The sequence below is a fragment of the Oryctolagus cuniculus genome, chromosome 12 (assembly GCF_051225735.1).
Source record: "Oryctolagus cuniculus isolate XC-2025 breed Fujian yellow rabbit chromosome 12, ASM5122573v1, whole genome shotgun sequence".
Classification (NCBI taxonomy): Eukaryota; Metazoa; Chordata; class Mammalia; order Lagomorpha; family Leporidae; genus Oryctolagus; species Oryctolagus cuniculus.
The window spans coordinates 71192155-71218433 of NC_142878.1; the positions used below are offsets into that span (position 1 = coordinate 71192155).

The following is a 26279-nucleotide window of genomic DNA, read 5'->3' on the forward strand; positions in this document are numbered from 1 at the left end:
CATTAGAACTTTTCATTAAAAATTAGTTTCCAGACCCAAATCTTGAAATTATAAAATTCTTTATCTATCATCACAATAAGTGGCTCCTTTTAATGTCATAGGTATGTGAATTTCTGTTTCCACCAAATGTATTGAGTGAAAAGGAAATGCTAATTTGAGTAGAAGTGTGTCACCATTATGCAAGGAAGAGTGCTTCAATGGTATTCTGACCACACAAAAAAGCAATGTATCAACCTAATAGAATTGTCAAGATATGCAGTTCATTGCAGGATTCACGACTCACCAAATTCTAGCTCCCAAGAACTGTGTTTATTTCTTAAAAATGGGCTCTACCTGAGATGTCTTTGGTGAGAAAGTGGCTCTTCCTGTTTAGGCAAAGGTTGATTGTGTATTTACCCTTAGTCTCTTCAATCACATTTTCAGTACTTTTCTCACGTGCCACAATGCCCTCAGTGCTTCCTTTCAGTCAGCATAAGAGAGCTCATTAGCCAGGTGTTAATAAATCTAGACATTTGGGGTGGAAAATGAATAATCTGAGCAACACAATTCCTACCCCACAAAAGGTCAAATCAGCCAGAACCCTGGTTAGTGAGGTATTTTTCCCTCTCTCCCATTTCTTAACTCAATAGGGCATTGCTAGCTATTTTTGTGCTTTAGAAAACAACAGCAGTGTGATGTATAATAGCAGCACTTCTAACCAATATTTCATTGTGTCGTATAGGGACCACGCAAGCTGTGTGTTAAGGAGATGAACAGTGGCATGGCGAAAAAACAGGCCTGGCTTATAAAGAACAAAATCAAGGCTTTTTATGCTGCAGTGGCAGCAGATTGTTTCAGGGATGGTGTCCGAAGTCTCCTTCAGGTAAGGATGGCCTTGAAGGAATGCACAGAGAGGCAACAGAAATTAGCATTCCATGTTAATGAAGCTCCCAGAGTGAATGGCTAAGGCTTGGCAACTCACATCAGAGATCAGTACAGATGGTTAGGAAATTCACTTTTAATTCCTGGGGACAGGCAAAGCTAGAACAAAAGCAGCAAGGTTCTATCACTGTGAACTATGAATGATATGCTGGAAATGGAAAATCAGGTTGCCTTTGGCCACCAACGTACATTCTGCCCGTACTTATTGAAATGCAAATTTGTTCTGGTGGTTGACAATATTCAGGATCCTATTAAAACTTCAAACTATTTTTGCATCTCATACTGCAGATAGCAAAGCTCAAGTTAGGCATACTTTCCCTTTTTTCTTTCGCAAATGGTATAAGGGCGGATGCCAGAGTCAACTAAATAAGTGCATGGTAATCTAGGCGTAAAATCTTCCTATCCTCCTGAGTTATTTCCAGAATGTTGAATAAAACGTAGGAATTTCTACTGCTTAATGTTAAGTCCACAGTTCTCCATTGTTTCTCCCTTATTCTTTCCCTTTTTCCTCTTTACCATTCTACAGGAGATAAATAAAATCTTTCTCTAGTTCCCATCTCTATAGAGTGTCAGAGAATCCTTAAAACAATGTAGCTACACAAGCGAAGAAACAATTTCTGAAAGACCTACTAACCACATGCAGCCTCTTTTCATTTTATTCATTTATTAAACCATGGAAATAGGTATTAATTACAAAATACTGACTTTTCTTTCAGAAGTAGTTACCTTGCAGTAGCTCTTTGGTTTAAAATATTGTGAAAGTTACACATTTAGTATAAAATAGGAAAAATTTCAACTATGAATGAAAACATACACATAAAATAAGAGCAGGGAGAGAAGAAATAGGTATGAAAAATAATTCTTATAATTCAGAAGAAATGCTGGAAAAATTGAACATGCATAAATTCACATGAATTTCTTAAAATAAAAGTAGAGTGCAGAGGGCTCATGGAATAAGGGCAGACAGTAATATTAAACAGACGCAATGCCAGTGATAAATTTTGAATAAAACTTTCTTTCATCTAAGAAATTATAGTACAATTGACAACATTCCCAAACTTTAGTCTTGGAAAAGACTGTATATATATCCATACTACCACATATCTGCTACGGGCCAAATAATGGCTCTCAGGAACTATTCAGCCACTGTGCACCTCTAAGAACAACACCAAGTGTGTTGGAGGCAAAGGATATTTCAGGAACCTTCCATCAGTGCTTATCTCCCTCTACTTGCTACTGTTCCCTCTAAAACATCCTGCCCTGGTCATTTCCTTCACTATTCCTGTGACCCAGAATGGCCTTCTTCACTCCCACTGCTCTCTGTCAACATCTCACCAATGCCCAAGACTCAGCGCAAATGCCACCTCTCCCATGAAGTAGGGAATCCTCAGCTAGAATTCCACTTTTCATTTTTGTGCTTCTATTGCCTTTGTATTTATTTTAGAATTATTTGTGTGTATCTTGTCTCCTCTACCGGAAGGCTGCTGAGTATGCCTCACTACTCTCCCACAGCACCTAGCATTTAAACACCTTCCAATTATAAGGTGTTTGATAATATGGCCAGATTAAATTTAATTAACTGGAAGCCATTTCCTGTCATCTAATGGGGGAAACAAAACTTCTGCTATGGAAGATGGCTATTAACGATCCTGCCATGTAAGATTATTAGCTTTTAGAGACATAGTGCAGTCTCTCTTGAATAAGTAATATAAGTAGAGATTTCGGTGATCCTTAGATATAAGAATTTTCCAAACATGGATTTTATTACTAATGGCATTGTGGATATAACAGGTGGAAATCAGCTTTGAACCACTAAGTTACAACATGCATGCCAACAGTTAAGCTGACCCTCACTTGAATTTAAATTATTGAACCATTTTAATGAGCGTGTCAGAAGAAATGCAAATGACTGCTAATTTAGAAAAGCTACATTTCTGTCATCTAAAATCCATTTATGGCTGAGATGATTTAGAACTAATCTTTCTATTTTATGCTTGGGTACGGGCATGAAGGACATGCACTAAAATGTAATCTAATCTTCAGAATCTTCAGAACATTACTTCAGTGCTCTTTGAACATTAGTTTTCATTTGCAGTGCTGGTTTCCTGGTGCAGTAAGAATTGCCCGTGTGTTTATGTCCTCTGTTTAGGCCTCGGGCTTAGGCCGAATGAAGCCAAACACTCTGGTGATTGGATATAAAAAAAAATGGAGGAAAGCTCCCTTGACAGAGATCGAGAACTACGTGGGAATCATACAGTAAGTGATGGCTTTCAAGATGCACTCTTGTTTATAAAGCACTAACCAGGGCAGTACATAACTTGTACTGCGCTTAACACTCTTGTGCCAGATCAAATTGCCTGAGAAAAGCACATTCTCCTGGTACTCTAAATTCTTCACCAAAGCAAAACAACGCTGCCAACGACAGAAGAGAAGGGAGTCAGAGTGTCAGAGAAGGCGGGGTGGGGGGCATCAGTATCAAAGGAAAAGGCAAATGTTTAAAATCACAACATGGTTAGGAGAGTAAAATCAAAGGACAGCTGGACAAGGAAGAGATTTTTCGTTCAAAACACCTGCAAACTTGGTTTGACTGATATGTCCATTTCAGTCCTTGTCTTCTGAGCACTGGGTAACACATTCAACATGCCAGAGCCAACTAGGGATCCTATATGTCAGCCGTATCTATAACCAGGTGTAACACAATCAGTTTATGCAGTGAATGTGAGTTTTAGATGGTATATCACTCAACTGCTAAACATTTGGAGATTCTTGGAAATGAGATAATGTAATAGACCTTAACAGACTAGGAAGCACCAGGCTAAAAACCTTACCATGAACTATCCCATGTATTTATCTTAAGAAATCTTTGAAATAATATTATTGTTCTTAAATTTTACAAATGGAGACAGAAACATTAAGTTTTACAAATGGAAACAAAAAATTAAGTGACATTCAGAAAACCCATAGACCTTAGTAACAGAGCTGAGATTCCGAACCAGGACAAAGTTCAAACACATGACTCCAGTGCTACACCGCCTCCAAAACTGTGCATGCATGTGTTGTGTGTGTGTGTTTCTGTGTGTATATAAATATATATTTCCAAAGTATTACCTGAGTTGGTTTCTTCTTTTAAGTAAAAGAAAATGAATTCTACACACAGAGACAGACATATTCTAGAAAATCAAGTCCTTCTAGGTTTGAAAATACTTGACCAGATAAGAGAAGCAATGTTATCCATGCCCGACAGTCATCTTTTTTGTCAACAAAAAGAAAGGAACCTGGACTCTGACTTGGCTCTGATTTCACACCACGGCATACAGAACATGCCCTGAGAGGTACTACTGCACTTAAAAGTCGATACAACTATAGGGAAGAAATCCTCACCTTTTCAAAACGATCATATGCTTCAGGCTTCTTACACCAGGCTATTTCCTCTGCCCCCAGCAATAATGAGCATCACATTTGTTCTTATTTTAGGCAGATTTATGTGATGTAATAACAAAAGCATTCTTAGCTCTATTAAAAAGAAGAATGAGAAAATAATTTTCATCTTCTCAAATTTTATGCACTACTGACCAAACAGAAATTCACTTAACAGTCTTTCTAATGTAAGGAAGCTATATATTTATTAAATGCATCATTTCCCAAACATATAAAGCCTGAATGCCATGCATTGCCAGCTGACTCCTTCTGGTTCAGTAGATGAAGGCTAAACCAGGAGGTCAAGACCAGAATTTTAGTAGGCTCAGTAAACAGCATTTAATATATTTAGAATCAAAGTCAGTTGCTAACCAGTCTTGGAGGTATGTTAGATCTGCCCTTTGTTATCCAGATTCTTCAGTGAATTTTCTTCTTCAACTTAGGGAACAAAGGAAGTAGAGGGGAGAAAAGGAAGCAAATAGAAATGCATAGATCTTCAATCAAAGACTCCATTATTGATACAGAATTATTGAGATCATCTACCAACCGCCCCACCATCCTAAACATTCTAAATATTCAAAGGGGACAAAATAACCAAATCTAGTAATACTGAACCAAGGGGATAACAACAAATTTATAATTGATCTTGGTAATAAAGTACAGTGTTACGGTGGCTCAAATTTGTGCTAGTATAAAACATAGCCACATTGGTTAGGTTAAATGACTGCTTCCAGGTTTCGGGGTGAATATAGAAGGCAGACAATCATACATCTCTATTGCATTTCCCTTTCCAATTTTTTGTTGTTTTATGAGTTACATAATTGTATAATTATTTACACAAGGATATTATTACAAGAACATAGTGATTTGCCACTTTCTTTGAATTCAAGATGTTTAATGCTTGTCTCTTCTTAAAAATGGCTTAATTAGGATCTGTATGAATTGATAATGTCTTCCTTAACAAAGGACCTCACATTTAGCAGCATAAACAACACAGCTTTATCATCTTACAGTTCTGCAGGTTAGAAAAGTAACACACATCTACTGTGCTAAAAGTCAAGGTGTGGGCCAGGCCATATTCCCTTCAGGAAGCTCTAGGACAAATTCCCTAACTTGCTTTCTCTAGAAGCTGCCCACATGTAAGCTTTGCTCACAACACCCTTCTCAATCTTGAAAGCCATCAACAGTGAGTCAAGTTCTTCTCACATCCCGTTACTTTGCCCTCCTCTCCTGCCTCTGAATTTCACTTTTAAGGATGCTTGTGATTACAAAGTCCATCCCAAAGACCTTAAGCTAATCACATTTCAGAGTCACTCTTACATGTAAAAGACATATTCACAGGGTCTAGAGATTGGACATCTTTGAGGATCTATTACTCAACCCAACATGGTATCTAGATTTTTTGTGGAACACATTGTCTATGTTTTATAATCAACAATTGGAAACAAGATTTTTATATGAGTAATTTACTTTGTGGCAACTTATACTAGAATGGATCTGTTTTGTTAAGTGAACGTAACTTATGTAATTTATGTTTGAATTTTGAGTGGATATTGACATTACACTGAGCTTATTTATGTAATTATCAGATAATTCAGGTTCACTTTGGCCCTCAGAAACTTGTTTTCATATGGTAAGGATAATGGCAAACTGTATTTTTTCTAGGAGGAGAGGGTGGTCTAATCCTAAGGGGTTCTAGATTTCAGGCCCCAGGAAGACTGAGCCAAGAAACTCCTAAGAAAAAAATTTTGCTTCATTTTTATTTATTTATTTGAGAGGCAAGGAGATAGAGAGTGGGGAAGGTGAGAGGGAGAGAGAGAGACATGTTCCCATCTCTTGGTTTACTCCCAAAATGTTCCCAATAGCCAAAGGCTAAAGATAAAGGCAAAGCAAGTAGCCAAGAACTCAATCTAGGTCTCTCACACATGGGTAGCAGGGACTCAACTAATTCAGTCATCACTGCTGCTTCCCAGGGCCCACACCAACAAGAACCTGGAGTCAGGAACCTTAGCTGGACTTTGAACCCAGACATTCTAATATAGGATGCAGGCATCTTAACTTGTAGGCCAAACATCCACCCAGGAAAAAAGTGTCCATGACTGAAATTATGAATTGGCTTTCTTCTATATTTATTACCAGAAAAATGTGCTACAGCAGCAGAAATAAAAGAGAGCTTTTATTTCTCTTCTACATAATCTAATTCCAATGAACTGGATATAGAGAAGTTACACGAGCCATTTTCAACTACACAAGTTGCCAGGAAAAAGCATTGCTCCAAACGACCTGTCCAAATTTCTGATATAAATTGGAGACATTTTTAACCATGAGCTTTACATCAGAAATGTCATAGAAGGAACCTTCCTCATGGGCATTAGAAGATAGATAATATTTTCAAAGGATCTTTGCATCCTGTAAACTCTCTGTTCTAAATATGCTGGTGATTATTTTACTTACTTTACAAAAACAACTCAGTTATTTAAAATTATGTCACAGGCCCTTAATCAGGGTTCTAATTGATAGTATTATCTGAAAAAAAAAATTGGCTATGTGGAGTGAAGGATTTTATTACTTCTGCCCAAAACATATTTTTAAAAGGGATACAAGGGAACAAATAGAAAAGATATCATTTCTTGGTTATATTCTAAAGTGAAAATTTTTAACAGATTTATTCATTTATTTGAAAGTCAGAGTTACACAGAGAGAGAAGGAGAGGCAAAGATAGAGAGAGAGAGAGAGAGAGAGAGAGAGAGAGAGGTCTTCCATCCACTGGTTCACTCCCCAATTGGCCACAATGGCTGGAGCTGCACCAATCTGAAGCCAGGAGCCAGGAGCCTCTTCCCAGTCTCCCACGCAGGTGCAGCAGCCCAAGGCCTTGGGCCATCTTCTAATGCTTTCCCAAACCATAACAGAGAGCTGGATCAGAAGTGAAGCAGTTGGGTCTTGAATCGGAACCCATATGGGATGCCAGCACTGCAGGCAGAAGCCTTACCCACTACACCACAGCATCGGCCCCCTAACGTGAATTTTTAAAGTTTTATTATATTAAAAGCCTAGAAACAAGTTTAATATATGTCCAAAACTTAAGTTTTTTTTAAAGATTTTTTATTTATTTATTTATTTATTTGAGAGGTAGAGTTACCAACAGTGAGAGGGAGAGACAGAGAGAAAGGTCTTCCTTCCGTTGGTTCACTACCCAAATGGCCACAATGGCTGGAGCAACACTGATCTGAAGCCAGGAGCCAGGTGTTTCTTCCTGGTCTCCCATGTGGGGGAAGGGACCCAATCCTCCACTGCTATCCCAGGCCATAGCAGAGAGCTGGAGTGGAAGAAGAGCAACTGGGACTAGAACCGGTGCCCGGCATCCCGGCGCCAGAGGCAGAGGATTTAACCTACTGCGCCACAGCGCCAGCCCCAAAACTTAAGTGTTAAAGGAGCCATTTACTAAGAGGGACAGTTAACGGTTAAGATGTCACTTGAGAAATCCACACCTACATTAGAGTGGCTGGGTTCAGGTTCTGACCCTGTCCAATTCCATGTAATCCACACTCTGAGAAGCAACAAGTGATGGCTCAAGATGGCTCACTTACATGGGACCCCTGTAACCCATGTGAGAGACCCGAATGAGTTCCCAAGCCCCGGCTTCAACCTGGTCTAGCCCTAGATGTTGCAGGCATTTGGGGAGTAAACCAGCAAATGACAGATCAATCTCTCTCTCTCTCTCTCTCACTGCCAATCTCTCTGTCTCTCTCCTTCTCTGTTTCTGTGTGTGTGTATGTGTGTATGTGTGTTTGTGTGTATGTGTGATTGTGTGCCTTTCAAATAATTAAAAAAAAACAGAACCCTAACAACTTTGCTTCTCCTTTCAGTGATGCATTTGATTTTGAGATTGGTGTGGTGATTGTCAGAATCAGTCAAGGGTTTGACATTTCTCAGGTTCTTCAGGTTCAAGGTATGTATTTTTTATTAAGCATCTACTATGTGCTTGACATTGGCCTTCTAGTGGTGGAGATAAAATTACATTCTAGTGCTAACCCACAATGTGTGCATTTCCCCCAGCGCTTTTCCAGTTGTTTTCCAAGTGGTCTTTGTCCTGCTAACCAGAATACAGTAATTTTAGGTAGTCATCAATTATTTTTCTTATCACAAAACCACAAAGCCAGCATCAAAGAAAATAAACACCTTCAGTAAAATAACCTGCTGAATTAATTTCTGCAAGATGTTTCCTAAAATGAAGATTAATTCCTTCCTCAGAAAAACATGTATTTTGCTTCTAAGAGCCTGTGAACTGGTTTGTAGCTAACATGGAAATTAGCCTGGTTGTATCATGCTGTGAATTGCTAATCTAAGTCAGAGACAGAAACACTAATTCAGATTAGTGATTCTCTGCTTTTAGCCCTGTAGAGAATTTGGTATACTTGTTTAGCCTCAGAATTTAAACATACTTCCTTTGTATATGAAATAAAGAACATGTTTAAAGAGTTACTGAAAGATTAATTCAGGACATGAACCCATGACTTATCTCTAGTTGAACTTCACAATAGAGACCACTGACGACATAACACTAAGACAAAAGGTTATTTTCCCATGGCCTATTATATACCAGGCATAGTGGAGACCTAGGTTCTAGGTAGACCGAGGTTAACAAGTACTGTCTATACCCTCAAGAGACTTAACAGCCTGGAAAAGGATATGGATATTTGTTAGTGGATAACAGGTACAAAAAATGCATTATGAGAACGAGACAAGAGGTACCTAACTCTAAGAGGAGGAAATTACCTCTGACTTGTGAATTAGTGGATGAGTAGGAGTTAACTAGGCAATGTAGAAGAAGGGGACGTTGAGGAAAGAATTCGAGGAATGGTATGTTTGGTAAGGAGGAGAACACTGGCAAGGATGAAGAGGCGTGAATATAGAGAAATGGGGATGGATAAATGAGCAACCCGAGGCAGATTTGTGTGAGTGAAGTCAAAGCTATGAAGCAGACAATACCGAACTATGAAGCTGCTGATGTAAGGAGAACCCAGATTTGAAAAGCCTCATTTGCCATGTTAAAAAGTAAGCATGTGCCTTTTCTTGTATATAATGAGGAGCCAGCAAAGAGAAGTGAGGGAGCAACATGGTCAGCTTTGGGGTTTAGGTCTCATACTTTTTAAGTCACACAAAGTAAGGACTCAGAGAGGACTGGAGACAATTCTCATTTTTTGAAAAAAGATTTTATTTATTTGAGAGATAGAGTTACAGACAATAAGAGGGAAAGACAGAGAGAAAGGTCTTCCTTCGACTGGTTCACTCCACAAATGGCTGCAATGGCCGGAGCTGTGCAGATTAGAAGGCAGGAACTTCTTCTGGGTGTCCCATGTGGGTGCAGGGGCCCAATAATTTGGGTCATCTTACGGTTTTCCCAGGCAAATTAAAATCCTCATGCCAATTTTTGATTATTCACATTGTTAAGAATTGGGGGCAGCTTCCAAGATGGCAGAGTAAGAAGGGAGCTTACCGCTCTAGTTCAGAGCAGAGAGCTGGATTGGAAGAGAAGTTGCCGGGACTAGAACTGGCGTCCATATGGGATGCCAGCACGCAGGCAAAGGATTAACCTACTGCACCACAGTGCCAACCCCAAGGACAGGAGACAATTCAAAAAGACTTCTATAATAGAATATAATAATCAAAAGAATAGAATAGAATACAATAATATTGGTACTTATAATTATTTTATTAGCATCCAACTGTATTTATAGAATATAAATATAGAATATAATCTATATAAATATAGCACATACATTATATCCAACTGTAAATATAGAATAGAATAGAATACAATAATCAAAGCACAAGAAGACAACATTTTGAACTAGGGAAGCCTCCATAGGAATAAAGAGTAATGACAATAGCTAACATTTTTGAACACTTACCCTGTGCCATGTATCACACTTCATGTTCTCACATAACATTTATCATCTCAACTACTCTATCAGGAAATTATTATCATTGTCTCCATTTCACAGCTGATAAAATTGAGACTTACCCAAGAGTCACAAGGCTGGTAATTGGCAGAGCTGTTTGAGGCCACTATTCTACCTTGAAAAGGGAGAACTAGAGAAGACAGTGACTTCCATCATGAGAGACAGTGGTGGAATCTGAGATACAGGAATAGGACAAAGCTGTTTCCATATATTACTTAAGACCCTTAACATGGGGGTTGCCTGCCACTGACTTTCAGGGCAATTACAAGAACCTAATATTATGAGAACCATTCTGCCTTACCTCTCTAGGTTTTCTCTGCATTTCTTTTTCTAGCTTTTGTGCTGTAATGCTGCCCTAAAAAATGAGAAATACAAAAATATCTTTTGTATTTAGATTTCACATTTATTTTGTATTTTGTATTGGTGTTTTCAAACTGAAAGATGTGATATAGTTGAAAAATATTGCACCCACCCATTATTATTCTATCCACCAAAATGTACCATCAGTTTATTTCTATAGAACAATATACCAACCAAATTTTGTAAGCATTTCTCAAAGAATCCTGGTAGTGAACTATATCCCCTTTTAATTTCCCAAGGAACATATCCTATTTAAATCAACTTTGATGTTTGAAATATTTCCGCTTCTTAGTCAAAAAAGGGAAAATACAGTTGGATGCTAATAAAATAATTATAAGTACCAACTATCTAGGGTGAACAAAAACAATGTTACAAAAATACATGAAAAGCATGAGGAAAAACAACAGCATAATGATAGAAATTAACTTTGCACCACATTTTCATGCATTATTTTGAAGTTTATGTAATTTATGACACAAACCTCATATTAGATTTTGAATTGGAAGAAATAAGCTTGCATTTCATTATATTATTCTGCAATACAGGACTTAATAAGAGCCTGATAAATCTTAAGTATTGCATTATACTACGTTAATGATTATCATCATAGCTTTTCCAACACAGGCACTGCAATGTCATCACAGATTATAATTTAAAGGAAATATTAGCAATTCAGAGTGCCCATATACTGTAGTTAATAAAGCAGTGAATAGAAATCAGCTTTATAGGTAATTTACCACTAATGACAATTATTTCTATACTGTATCACAGGCTTATATGAGAATAATTTTTATATAAATAAGATCAAAGCTCATAGCATTCTAATTGTATATTGCAACTACTCATCCAATATTGATGACTGATAATTTCTCTTAAATTAATTTATTGTTTGACAACATAAAAATGTATTTTACATTGTTCACTTCCCAGGGGTATTTAGGAAGTTTGGCAACTACAACAAAAAATCCAAATGGTACTGGTAGGAAATAAAGTGATGAAACATGATTTGCAATATGTTGTGGTCAAGTATTCCATCTAAGTAGTGTGCGATTTATGACCTTTTCAGAGTACGGTGATACTGCTGTGTCTGATGGAGTGGCTTAGCAAAATAAAGACAGATGGCAGTGTAGTAAATAATTACTTGATTGGAAAGCAACCACTGCAGGATTGCTTCCTGCCTTCAATGCAGCTAGACTTCACCTGGGGTTCGGCACATTGATTCATATGAGTATTTATGCTTTTGAGTTGATTCACCAAGGAAAGAATCACAATTTAATAATTAAAACACAAAGCAGACGCTATGAAATGGGAGGGGATGTGATTCTCCAGTGGGTTGCTCTCCATTCTGCTGTCAGATAATTGACTGCTCCCTATTCTTAAGATTTGTGATTCATAGACCCTTGCCTATTTCAAAAAGTATTTTTTTTAAAAAAGTACTAGGGATAGAACATTTGGGGTGATCTTGAAAACCAAATTGAATTTCAAAATATACTCCAATGGGTCACTATATAGTCCATTTATAAAGCATTTGAAAATATAGTAACCTCTGTTCAAGTAGGTTTGGCACTTGCATGAAGATATGACTCAGGAATTAGTCTTTGTTCTTAGCATAAGAAGTAGATAAATTAACCTAATGGATTCTCTGAAAATCTTAAAAAGAGAAGTGCAGGGGGCAGACAGTAGGCACAGCAACTAAGTCACTGCTTGGGACTGCCACATCCCATATCAAAGTGCCTAGGTTCAAGACCCAACTCTGCTTCCCATAGCTTCCTACTATGCCACCCACACAGGAGACCTGAATTGAATTCCTGGCTGCAGTTTGGGAATGACCCAATCATGACTATTGCATGGATTTGGGGGCATGAACCAGTGAACCAGCAGATGAAAGATCAATCCCTCCCTCCCTCCCTCCCTCCTCCTTCCCACTGTTTCTCTGCCTCTCCATCCTTCAAAGAAAATGAAAATAGATAAATTTAGTTTTCAAAGAGAGAAAATGGCAGACTTTCCTTCTCTCTCATTCTCACTGTCTCTCAGTGTGGCTTTATATATTAAATTGTGATTGTTTCTTTGGTGAATCAACTCAAAGGCATAAATACTCATATGAATCAATGTGCCGAACCTCAGGCTTTACAATTGTGACATTTACTATGGAATTACCTAAAATGGAAGATTCAAATTCAACGTGATTCACACTACCTGATTCCCAAGTGCTTCTCCTTCCCCAGGAAGTCTCCTTCTTCACTTGCCTCACCATCCTGTGCTTACTCCCACTTGTCCCTCCTTCTGTCCTCTTCAGCCTGGATTATTACAGCCAGCTCCTGTAAGCCCCTTTCTGTAAGTTTGTACACAGTGTTAACTCCAATTCTTTCAATCGCAGTCTTTTTAACCTACTTCCTACCCACATACCTTTTTCACACTCCCTCCCTAACAGCTCTGTCCTTGCTTTTCTTCCTTTATCAAGATAACACTTCCAAAAATATTGAACTATATCAACAGGATTGACCAGTTTTCTTACTTATTTCAACAAATAATTCTTGAGTGCCTATCATGAGTAAATCTGGGCCCAGACACTAGCAGGGAGAGCTAAGAATGTGAGAAAGCATATATGAAGCCCAACATACACTTTGGAATAGATAGACCTGGGTTCAGATTTTGACACTTTTTGACTGTGTGATCTTGGTCAAGTTATTTATCTTCTCTGTTTCAATTGGTCACATTTTCTTTTTCTGTTTTAATTTTAATTGTTAGATTTATTTAGTTACTTTGAAAGTCAGAGTTAAAAAGAGAGGCAGAGAGATGGGGAGAGGGTTCTTCCATCCACTGGTTCACTCCCCAGATGGCCCCAAAGGCCAGGGTTGGGCCAGGCCAAAGCCCGGAGCCAAGAGCTCTATCCAGGTCTCCCATGTTGGTGCCAAAGCCCAAGTTCTTCAGCCATCTTGCAATGTTTTTCTCAGGTCATTAGCAGGAAGCTGGGTCAAAAGTGGAGCAGCCAGGACATAAACCAGCACCTGTAGGAGATGCTGGCATCGCAGGTGGCAGCTTTACCTACTCTACCACAATGCCAGCCCTGGTCACACTTTCAAATGGAAATAAGTATAGTCCCTATCAAGCAGATTTGTTGTTTAAAGGTTATGGTGGATGCAAAGTATTTGGCATTGAACTTGGCACACAATAAATGCACAATTGTGTTAATGAAATATGACAGAAGCTCTGCTTTCCAAGAGTTTGCAGTCTGCAATGAATAATACAAAACATAGCTCAAGACTCTATTCCTTCTCATAGAGTTATAATTACTAGAATGAAAGTTTAAGCATGGTATTACAGAAATGCAGAAGAGATTAATTCTGATCAAGAAATCTAGGAATGGTTTCTGGAAAACATGCAACTGTGTTCTCCTTTAACAGGCAGATGTTATAGTCAGGGCACGTCAAGGAAGAAGAGTAGAGATGAATAAGCAGGAAACTTGGGTCACTAACTGTGAAACCATGAGCAAATCACTTTACTTTCTGATCCAAATAATAAATGGGGAATAGAATGTGGGAGCACTAGCCCTATCTGCACTTAGTTTCAAATGAGATAATATATGGAAAGGGCTTTGTAATTTCAGAACATGAGAAATGTTGTAATGGAGGTGGACATTTTGTCTAGTGGTTAAGCCACCAGCTTGAGCCCTCGCATCCTGCTTTGGAGCACCTGACTTCAATTCCCACCTCTGGCTCATAACTCTAGCTTCCTGCTAATGCAAACCCCAGGAGGTAGCAGTGATAGGGTTTTTGTTTCCAGTTCCTGGCTGCCCCCACCCCCCCAGGCTGTTGTGGGCATCTGGGGAATGAACCAGCAAAGAGGAGTATACACTCTCTCTCTGCCTCTCGTATTAAAAAGATGTAAAATATACTAATGATGGTGGCAGTGACAGTGAAAAGATGAATGGTTTTTATTGTTAGCCCAGTGGAAATCAAATATCAGTTCATACTCCCTTGGATACTTTCCTGGCTTATTCCTCTTTGTGGACTAACAGTAGACTTTTCCAAGCCAGCTGGCCAGTATTCCTGTTGAAAGTAATGTCTGACGGTTTTTAAGGAATTTTAAAAAATGTAGTTGAGAAGCAGAGATATGGGGGGAGGCTCTCATCTCCTAGTTAACATCCCAAGTGCTTGCAACAGCCCCCAACTGGGGCCAAAGCCAGAGTGAGAACTCGGTCCCGATCTCCCATATGGGTGGCAGGAATCCTATCATTTGAGCCATCACTGCTGCATTAGCAGTCAGCTGGAGTCAGGAGAGGAGCCAGGTATCAAACCCAGGCACTCAGTACAGGATGCCAGTGCTTTAACTGCTAAGCCAAATGCCCATCCTGACAAAATCTACTCTTAATTTCCCACACAAGCAGAATCAAGCAGTACACCACACAGAGAATTGTGACTAGCAGATAGTTAAAACATCATTTCCATTTAGCCCTGAAATTTGAAAAGGAGAGTGCATGGAAGGAGGCCTTAGATCACCTACCAAGTGAATAATTAAGAATTACCTCTAATAAGAACTTACAGAATACTGTGCAGATGAGGATCACACCACTGTGTGGACCCTAGAACCCAAGATGGCAAAGCAAACAGATTTTAGCCTTTAGAATAGACTCTCTGTCAGCCACTGTTTGTTCTTTGAGGGAGCTGCTGAATCTGAAGCATTCAAGCAAAATTTGGTTTTGTCTCTCAAGCCTGGGACTTTGCAGTTTGCTCTGTCCTGGAAGGGCTGTGCACAGACCTGCAAGCAAATTGTTGGAGCAGCTCCCAGCTTGCTCGGCCAGCTGACTCTCTTTACAAAAGAGGATTTATCCTTTTTTTCTGCCTTTGTCCAAACTAAAGGACAAAGAGCATGGCAATTAATGGCTAATCACAGGGTGTGCTGGAGCCTGCCAAAAAAAAAAAAAAGGAAAAAAGAAAAAAGAAAGAAAAAAGACCCCTCTCCCCAGGGCAACCCTGATAGTGGTCCCTAAAGAAGTTAGCAAAAGTCCACCCACCCCCTGCGACACCCCTGAAGGCTTGTTAACAGCTATGGTGTGACACCCAGGGCAGAGACAAGAAAGTCCAGCTGACTGTGCTGCTGCTCTAAGACAGCCTCCCACATCTACCCATATCTTTAGTATCTTCCCTTTAAAATGACATGTTTCTGTGTCTCTCTGCTTTACAAATAAAAATTTAAGTAAGATGTCCAAGGGTCATCATTTTGGGGGATTAACTTGGCATTGCACCGTAGGCCCGAGGCTGTTTAGGTTCATCGATGTGGAAAAGCTGGAATTTAATAAAACAATGCTGAAGTAATGGTAACCAGCTACAAAATCTTCCTAGTGAGGAGCACACAGGATTTACAGTCAAGCAGACCTCCTTGCATTCAAAACATCTTAACTTGTTAGGTTGTGTCAGAAGAGTTATTTAACTTTTCTGAGCCTCAGTTTCTTCATCTACAAAATAGGGATAATATTAATAGCTCTCTCAGAGTTGCTTGGGAAGGAATAAAATACAGCACAGTCCCTAAACCCAAAAAGTAGGGGATCACAAGAAACTGCTAAAATAATTCCCAGGCTTCTCAAAATACTCAATTTGCTTCACATGCCTAGGCCCAGAAGTTGCATAAATACACTGACTATAGAATGCAATCATCAGCCGGTGCCGCGGCTCACTAGGCTAATCCTCTGCCTTGCGGCGCCGGCACACCGGGTTCTAGTCCTGGTTGGGGCGCCGGATTCTGTCCCGGTTGCCCCTCTTCCAGGCCAGCTCTCTGCTGTGGCCAGGGAATGCAGTGGAGGATGGCCCAAGTCCTTGGGCCCTGCACCCCATGGGAGACCAGAATAAGTACCTGGCTCCTGCCATCGGATCAGTGCGGCGCGCTGGCCGTGGCGGCCATTGGAGGGTGAACCAACGGCAAAGGAAGACCTTTCTCTCTGTCTCTCTCTCTCACTGTCCACTCTGCCTGTCAAAAAAAAAAAAAAAAAAAGCAATCATCGCTCTATTCTTTAAGGAGTTTCAAGGTGCAATGCAGAAATACTTGTTTATTATTTTTGTAAAGCTAAGAGAGTAGGAAGAGAGAAGAGTACAATTTTCCATTTTACAGATGGGAAATCTGAGGCACAGAAAAAGTAAATGACATGCCTAATGTCACATAAAGCCAGAAGCAGAAGTAAAATTGGTGTGACCCCCAGAGCAATGCAGCTTGTCTTTATCCCTAAATGTCAGGGGTGAGAAACTTCTGTCCAAGCTTTAATACCACCAGTCTAATTTTTTAGATTTTCTACAGCTGCTGATCTTGAGGACCTTTGGAGCATTGGGGAAATCACATGGGCAATTTGACCTTAAATCTCATGCCACTGGCGAAAGATTAATTGCTAAGACCTGGAAAGGGGCCAGAGAATTCCATGTAGCTGAATAAGAGCATCGTCTAGGGATGTTGTTGTCCTGACAGACTTAGTACATAATTGATAAATCTGGAGTTTGTATAGCTTTACAGATAGATAAGGCAACTGGCTTCCGGGGCTGACATTTACAGAAGCCCTACCAGTGTTTTTGGAACACCGAATGTAGGTTTTCTACCCTTACCCTCTGAACATTGCTTATTTTCTCAGGCACTGTTCTCAGCAATAAGATGAGGCAATTGGACAAAAGTGCCACCTTCCCCAGTATAAGCAAGCAGGCTCACCAGTTTAATACTGTTACAAGACTGCTTTTAAAATGTATTTACCCTTGGGGCTGGTGTTGTGACACAGCAGGTTAAGCCACCACCTGCAATGACAGCATCCCATATAGGCACTGGTTTGAGGCTCCACTTCCAATCTAGCTCCCTGCTAATGTGCCTGGGAAATCAGTGTAAGATGGCTCAAGCATTTGGGTCCCTGCACCCACAAGGGGACCCAGATAGAGTTCCTGGCTACGGGTTTCAGCCTAGTCCAGTCTTGGTGGTTGCAACCATTAGGGGAGTGAACCAGTGGACCGAAGCTCACTCGCTCTCGCTCTCTCTCTCTCTGTCTCTGTCTCTCTCTTTCTGTAACTCTGCCTTCCAAGTAAATAAGAAAAATCTTTGAGCCGGTGCCGTGGCTCAATAGGCTAATTCTCCGCCTTGCGGCGCCGGCACATCGGGTTCTAGTCCTGGTTGGGGCGCCGGATTCTGTCCCGGTTGCCCCTCTTCCAGGCCAGCTCTCTGCTGTGGCCAGGGAGTGCAGTGGAGGATGGCCCAGGTGCTTGGGCCCTGCACCCACATGGGAGGCCAGGGGAAGCACCTGGCTCCTGCCATCGGATCAGCGCAGTGCGCTGGCCGCAGCGGCCATTGGAGGGTGAACCAATGGCAAAAGGAAGACCTTTCTCTCTGTCTCTCTCTCACTGTCCACTCTGCCTGTCAAAAAAAAAAAATCTTTAAAAAAAAAGTACTTGCCCTGATCCAATGTAGGTTGAGGTCAAAGAGGGATTCGATGCATCACATAGAAGCTAGAAAATTTTTGTCACAATCAGAATCCAGAAAAGATGAAAGACAGCCAAACACAACATTAAAGCTTGATAGTGGGTCTAAACCTTGGGCAGGAGACTTTGCACAGTGTAAGTCTTGTTCCAGACTCCAATGTCATGAGCCCACTTTTAGCGATTTGAACTCTGACCCACAGAAACCTCAGATTTTGAGTTTCTTTGACTTTGGTCACCCCTTCCAACAAAGTATTTTGCTTAATAGAAGGAACTGGTGATGAATATGTTTCACTGTAATTTGTATTCAGAGACCACAGGGTTTCTTAGAAGACCTGGCTATCTTTCCTTAATGCTCGCACTCTAGTTTCATTTCAGTTCAGGAGGCATTGCTGTGGGCTTGATACATGATAGCACACTTCTGCATTTCTCTCCCGTCCAGATGTAAAACATCTGACAGCCACTGGGGTCCATAAATCAGTAGCTAAGAGTGCACAAGATCATTACACAGAGTGGGTCAAGTTTTTTTTTTTTTTTTTTTTTGGTATGTTTTTGGATGGTAGTGAATAAGGGTGGCATCATACAGCCTTTTTTGCCCTTTTTTTCATGGATCATAAATTAACACATTGGACTCTTTTTCTATGCAAGTTATTACTACTTTCTGAACACAATTTACTAAAATATATTACTTTTAAATAATCATTCTAAAAAATCACATTGTTCATAAATCATCATTGTTTCACAAATATATCATTTTAAATACTTAGAGTTTACAAGATTGTTCCTAGAAACTTGTGGGTCTGAATTAAGGAGGTGATTTTTATCTTTTTCCATCAGAGGAATTAGAGAAATTAGAACAGGAAAGATTGGCATTGGAGGCCACTATCAAAGATAATGAGTGTGAAGAAGGAAATGGAGGTATCCGGGGCTTGTTTAAGAAAGTTGGCAAGCTGAACATCACTAAACCAACTCCCAAGAAAGGTAAGTACCTTTTACAAATCTACAAGAAAAACTACAAGATAAGTGATTATTTAAGCATCTGTAAAGGGTCAGTGGTCAGCATCTAAGATGTTGAGGGCATTCAGGGTAGGAAGGGACCGAAAGAGTTATTTCAAGTAGGTGGCTGAGTAAGAAGCAGATGCCATTGACAGTGATAAATATTTCTAAGTAATTTGTACCATCTTTTTATAAAAATTTTATTTTAAAATCATCATATTTGGTTTAGGAATCATACAATGCTTAAGCAGGTTAATTGCCACAAAATAGAAATATCTTAGTTAAGATAGAAAAGGTATAAACATTTAAGAACCAGTACCCAAACTTTTAAATTTACATCTTTCTTATCTTACAGAAATTCAGGGGACTTAAAATTGACTAGTATATGTAAGTAGGGGATCCAACTTGAACCCCAATTTCAAAAATGTGTTTATCACACACCAGAATGCTGGGTTTAGAACTTCATTAATACTAATTTCCTATAGATTTTGTTTGAGTGGTACATTTATCTCTGAGGGTCTGGCATATATCCCAGAAACAGGGACCAAGGGCTGGGAGAGCGTGTTGTGGGTTTTAAAAACAGTTGATTCAAAACCTGATTTTTTAAATTGCTTTCTTTCCTAAAATACTGCAACTTGAGCTTAATATCCACAGTGACCTCTGCTGGTAGAAAACTACAATGTTAACACGCACTGCAGGCACAAATATCATCTTGTTAAATAAAGTAATACTCTAGTGTGAGACTGGGGGAAGATCACTTCTCTGAAGAGTCTCCAAGTCAAATAGCAAGATCCAAATTGAAATTTAGCAGCCTTCCAGTCTAGAATGATGGTGGCCAGTGCTTCAAAGGGGCCATTTCCTACCCAGTAATTGTATTGGTTCAGTTTGCTTGTTCTTCTGCTGTAGCTCAGGGATAAAAAATCTCACCTGTAATTTAACATTTTTATATATTTACAGAAAAGGATGAGAAATACACATATTTCTCCCACTTCAAATATTAGAGATACTCTCAAGTTCCCAGGAATCCCATAGGTTTTGGGAGAGCCTACTATTTACTGCTCACCTTAAAATGACATTTTCTAGGAAAATATGTTTGAATCTAACGGGAAAGATACATCAGGACTTTGAGAGTGCAAAAATGAGAACAAGACTCTACTGAATACTAACTACTGTCTTCTTTCCATTCCATTTTACTGTTTTACTTGTGAGAAAAGTTAACTGACCCTTAAACCTGCTCTATTAAGTGGTGCAATATGAAAAGACAAGGGAAACCTCAGAAAGCATAGGCAAACGCTATTCTCTATGTAATGGGGAGGAGGAGCATTTATGTTCTTATTAAAGAAAGCAGGATTTGTTATATATTCTGGAAGCCTGTTTCTGCGTCACAATACTTGTTTGGGAAAAAATGTGTTCTGAAATTCAGCATGTCTCATTTTTCAGAAAAGCAAAATAATGTTATGTGCTATTTTCAGTATCTAAAAGTTCAAACACAGCTCTAAAGTGGGCCCATTCACTGCTCTGGCTGACAGCTCTTTGGCGTTCTAGATCAAGACCAACCCTGCCCCTAGGCACTCATCAGAGTCCTGGGGATGCTTTTTGATTTGCTTGTAAGTGAGGGCAGAGTTTGGTCCATTTTGCAAATAAATTTACTTTCTCCCTCAGCAGTCCTAGCAATACAAAAACAATATGAGATAATTGCTTCAGAATTGACAGGCCCAAAACATGGAAACAGCAACAGACAGAACAAAGCATCTTCAGAACCCCGGAGATCAGAGAGGAAGCTCTGAGAGGCTGTCAGCTCTACTCCAAGCACTACATTGACACCACCTCTTTGAAACAGAGCAATGAAATCACAGCTTCCAAAGACACAGAAATGAGATATAATATATATAGTGTGGCAAAGAAAACCTACTAGCAGAGAGGGACAAGGGCCTCTCAAACATTGGCCTAGTTCCCTGGTACACTTTCGTTGTACCCATGTTAGGCTGGAAATTGCATTAAAATAAATTTTTAAAGTATTTTATATCCACTCTTTTTTTTTTTTTTTTTGGACAGGCAGAGTTAGACAGTGAGAGAGAGAGAGAGAGAGACAGAGAGAGAGAGAGAGAGAAAGGTCTTCCTTTTTCTGTTGGTTTACCCCCCAAGTGGCCACTAAGGCCAGCGCGTTGCAGCCGGTGTGCTGCGCTGATCCGAAGCCAGGAGCCAGGTGCTTCCTCCTGGTCGCCCATGCGGGTGCAGGGCCCAAGGACCTGGGCCATCCTCTACTGCACTCCCGGACCACAGCAGAGAGCTGGACTGGAAGAGGAGCAACCGGGACAAAACCAGTGCCCCAACTGGGACTAGAACCTGGGGTGCCGGCGCCGCAGGTGGAGGATTAGCCGCAGCGCCAGCCTTATATCCACTCTTAATTATAGCTGAAGGAAGGATAGTTTTTCTTTCAATATTTTCTGGATTTTCCTTTCTTTTTAAAGATTTATTTCAAAGTTAGAGAGAATAGAAATAGACAGAGATATGCATACAGAGAGACAGACAGAGCTCCCCTGTGCTGGTTCATTCCCCAAATGCCTACAATGCCCAGGGCTGGGTTAGGCTGAAGCTGAGAACTAGGAACCCAATCCAGGGCTCCCACACGAGTGGTACAGACCCAACAAAATGAGCCATCTCAGACAGCCCTGCTGTCTCTCAGAGTATCCATTAGCAGGAAGTTGGAGTTGGGATAGAGTCAGGACTCAAACCCAGGAACCCCAATAGGGCATGCAGGTGTCCCAGTCTAGTGCCTTAACCACTGAGCCAAATACCTATTCCTGGACTTTTTTCCCTCTCATTCAAAAATATTCAAACAGTTCAACTGGCTTTACCTTAGCTTCATAAGATTTCTTGAAAATAAAACAGGAGGGGCTAGTGTTGTAACACAAGTTAAGCTCCAGCCTCGCACAGAAGCCCCAGTTCAAGTCCCAGCTGCTCCACTTCCAGTGTGGCTCCCTGCTAATGCACCTGGGAAAACAATGGAAGATGGCCCAAGTGCTTGAGCCCCTGCCATCCACAGGGAAGACCTAGATGGAGTTTCAGACTTCTGACTTCAGCCTAGCCCAGCCTAAGCCATTGTGGCCATTTGTGGGGTGGGAGTGGGGTGCAGTGGGGTGGGAGTGGGGTTGGTGGTGAACCAGCAGAGGGAAGATCTTTCTCTTTCCCTCTCTCTCTCTCTCATTCTCTGTGTGTAACTCTGCCTTTCAGATGAATAAATAAAACTTAAAAAGAGAGAGAGAGAGGAAGGAAGGAAGGAAGGAAGGAAGGAAAGGAAAGGAAAGGAAAGGAAAGGAAAGGAAAGGAAAGGAAAGGAAAGGAAAGGAAAGGAAAGGAAAGGAAAGGAAAGGAAAGGAAAGGAAAGGAAAGGAAAGGAAAGGAAAGGAAAGGAAAGGAAAGGAAAGGAAAGGAAAGGAAAGGAAAGGAAAGGAAAGGAAAGGAAAGGAAAGGAAAGGAAAGGAAAGGAAAGGAAAGGAAAGGAAAGGAAAGGAAAGGAAAGGAAAGGAAAGGAAAGGAAAGGAAAGGAAAGGAAAGGAAAGGAAAGGAAAGGAAAGGAAAGGAAAGGAAAAACAGGAGTAAGCCAGGCCAACCACAGGACCAAATAATCATAGGGAACTCAAATTGTACATAGTCTCTGAAAAATTTTATAAACCATACTTTCATGGAATCTATACTAAAACTGTGCTTGAATGAATAAATTCTAACATAAGAACACTTCTGGGGCTGGGCTGTGGCACAGCAGATTAAGCCACATCCTGTGATGCTGGTATCCCATATTGGAGCAGCCATCCAGCTCCCTGATAATGTTCCTAGCAAAGCTGTAGAAGATGGTCCAAGTACTTGGACCCCTGCCACCCATGTGGAAGACCAGGATGGCGTTCCTGGCTCCAAGCTTCGTCTTGGCCTGGTCCCACTATTATAGCCATTTGGAAAGTGAACAAATGGATGGAAGATCTCTCTCTCTCTCTCTCTCTCTCTCTCTCTCTGCCACTCTGTCTTTCAAATAAATAAAATAATTTTTTTGTTAAAAATACATCTGATCCTATTGTGTATTTCCAGAAAACCAATCACTACATCTTCTGTCACAAAAAACTGAAAATATTAAGTTGGCTCATATCTGAGATTTAGGAAAATTGGAATATTTTGGTTATTGTATTAGATTATTAGGTATTATTGTATGCATAAATAATAGTTCTAATCTGAGACAGATTATGAAGGATCTGAAAATAATCCACTGCTTTGTAAGGAAAATTGTAATCATGAAACCAATATCAAATTTTCATTTAACTATTAGAGGTTATCTAAATTCATGTGAGATTTTTCCTTTATCTTCACAGAGATAAAAAACATGGATTCATGACTCTTCCTCTATTTTCATCAATAGATTTATTGGAAAGTTATTTTGCTTCTATCCTCAAAAGACAAATAGATGTATCACTTTCTCTTTCAGATAGCAGCATTAACACAATCCAGTCAATGCATGTGGGAGAGTTCAACCAGAAACTGGTGGAAGCCAGCACTCAATTTAAAAAGAAACAAGGAAAAGGCACAATTGATGTTTGGTGGTTGTTTGATGATGGAGGTAAAACTTCCAGAATACACTGTAGGGAGAATTTCTGTTCTGATAAACTTAAAAAGTACATGGGATGGTATATGAAAACAATGCCAGTTAAAGAATAATCCTTCTGGCCGGCGCCGTGGCTCACTAGGCTAATCCTCCGCCTTGTGGCGCTGGCACACCGGGTTCTAGTCCTGGTCGGGGCGCCGGATTCTGTCCCAGTTGCCCCTCTTCCAGGCCAGCTCTCTGCTGTGGCCAGGGAGTGCAGTGGAGGATGGCCCAAGTCCTTGGGCTCTGCACTGTACCTGGCTCCTGCCATCGGATCAGCGCAGTGCGCCGGCCGCAGCGCGCTGGCCACAGCGGCCATTGGAGGGTGAACCAACGGCAAAGGAAGACCTTCCTCTCTGTCTCTCTCTCTGTCCACTCTGCCTGTCAAAAAAAAAAAGAATAATCCTTCTATATTCTCATAAACTTGTAAATTATTTAAGAACTATGACTATGAGAATAAATAGATACATAGTTATTCGTATTCTTTGTTAGATTTACTCATCCTTTCTGTCATAACTTACTCTTTATTACAGGGTTAACACTCCTTATCCCCTATATCTTGACTCTCAGAAAAAAATGGAAAGACTGTAAATTAAGAATCTATGTTGGAGGGAAGATAAATCGCATTGAAGAAGAAAAAATAGCGTAAGTAGCTTACCACTCCTGTGTTAGGTTATTTCAGATGTTTGTTGCCTTAATGCTTTAATTCTTGAGAAATTTTTTAAGTGTTTTTGAGGCACACTAGATGGAAAGACACACCCACCATAATGGGACACATGCTTACTTGGTTTTCTCTTCAATAAACTATTTGCATAATTTTTCTAATCATTGTCTTTAAGTCCTCCTATCTTCTGCCACAAATGCTTTCAAAAAGAAAGTTGAGTGTCACCCCACCTTATATAATGTGTGTTCTGTTCTGACGAATAAACACATTCAAGAAAGGAACAGCATGAAAAAATTTATGTCCATTTGTGGGATCTAAATCTGCTAATTCATGGCAGTCACTATTAGAATAGCAAAGAACTAGATGGAGAGATAAGTCTTGGGTGTACCAGCCCTGCTACCAAGGGGTTGCAAGAGTCCACAACAGTCAAAAAACACATCTGATCCTCAGTTGCTTGTGTACAGTTTGGAGAAGTTTCCTCATTCTAAGTCTGTGTCTATTGCATTGAGAGCAGATGTGTGGCCCTAAGAATAATAAGCATGCCCAGAACATGGCATATCCAGGAGGCTCTGGTGGAAATCTGGAGAATCACCTGTAGCAGCTCTTGGTCCTCTGTGATATACTGAAGTCCTGAGCCCTGTGTCGTCCAGAAATCACAAAACAATGACAGACTTTTATTAAGTAATTTTTGATATTTTCTCCTTTCTCAGGAAGTTGTAACTGCATATAAATATATACTTCTGTATTAATGAGCATGTAAATATATTCATTTATTTTTAGTTGCAGCAATGCAATATTCATATATTTTATCATATATATTTAATTCTTCATAAAGAATCATGGTGAAATTGAAAATAACATGTTAATAATAATTTATATTTCTTAAAGACCCTGGTATCTTTACAATTGATAAAATTTGAAGGTAGTTTGTAGATTAGATAATAGTATGACATAAATGTTGGATGTTTTAATTTCTCAAATTGTACTCTATTGGTATAAGAGAATATCCTTGTTCTTAGGAAATGTTCACCAAAATATTTAAGGGTGAAAAGGCCTGATATCTGCAAGATACTTTAAAGTTGGATAGATAGATAAATAGATACAAAAACAGAGGAAATCAGCAGATAAAGAGAGATACAAAGAGAATGACAAGTCTAATGGGGCAAAATACAAACAACTGGTGATGTTGGGAGTTACTCACACTATGCTTGCAACTTTCCCATAAACCTGAAATCATATCACAATTATAAGTTGTTAGGATAAAGACTTCCAACATATAATCATGTAATGTATGATAATTACTAGTTTGTCAGTAATTTGTCAGTGGCTATAAAAATTATCAGCTAGATAGTAGTCAATAAATATTAAGATTTACTGGCTTTCCTTTAAATAATAAGTGAATGTGTATGGCTTTGCATCATCGTCCCTGGCACATGAATGCAGTTAGATTTACTATTTCTACTCTCTGTGCTTACAGGAGTTTCTTTACACTTGCAGTGGAATAGTTTGGTCTACATTTAATGTGTCCAACAAGTATGGTAATGAAAATCAAACACTAACCATAAAGCCTGTCTTACAACTAAGCTGAAATAAGGCATGATTGCTTTTGATATCTTAACTCAAACACAAAACATCTTTGATTGAAAATAGTTAAATACACAATGATGAAGTGTTTTTCTCTTCCATTTTCAGAATGGCTTCTCTTTTGAGCAAATTTAGGATAAAATTTGCAGACATCCACGTCATTGGTGATATCAACATTAAGCCCAACAAGGAGAGGTACGAAATGTTTAACAAGATGCATTGATTAACCACAGTAATCTCTCATTCTCTTTGGTGTTGATTATCAAAGAATAAAAATGTTATGTATTTACTACAGTGACTTCTTG

At 39.7% G+C, this 26279-nt stretch overlaps 1 protein-coding gene across 1 annotated transcript in view; it reads left to right on the forward strand.

The window, feature by feature from the left end:
- Positions 1-26279, forward strand: part of SLC12A1 (solute carrier family 12 member 1) — a gene marked incomplete at its 5' end in the record, with an annotated part of 108173 nt that overhangs the window by 68233 nt on the left and 13661 nt on the right. The window contains 7 exon segments of the mRNA NM_001170971.1: positions 722-862; positions 3071-3177; positions 8205-8287; positions 18938-19081; positions 23571-23702; positions 24260-24371; positions 26083-26169. Of these exon segments, the coding sequence (NP_001164442.1) occupies positions 722-862; positions 3071-3177; positions 8205-8287; positions 18938-19081; positions 23571-23702; positions 24260-24371; positions 26083-26169 (806 nt within the window).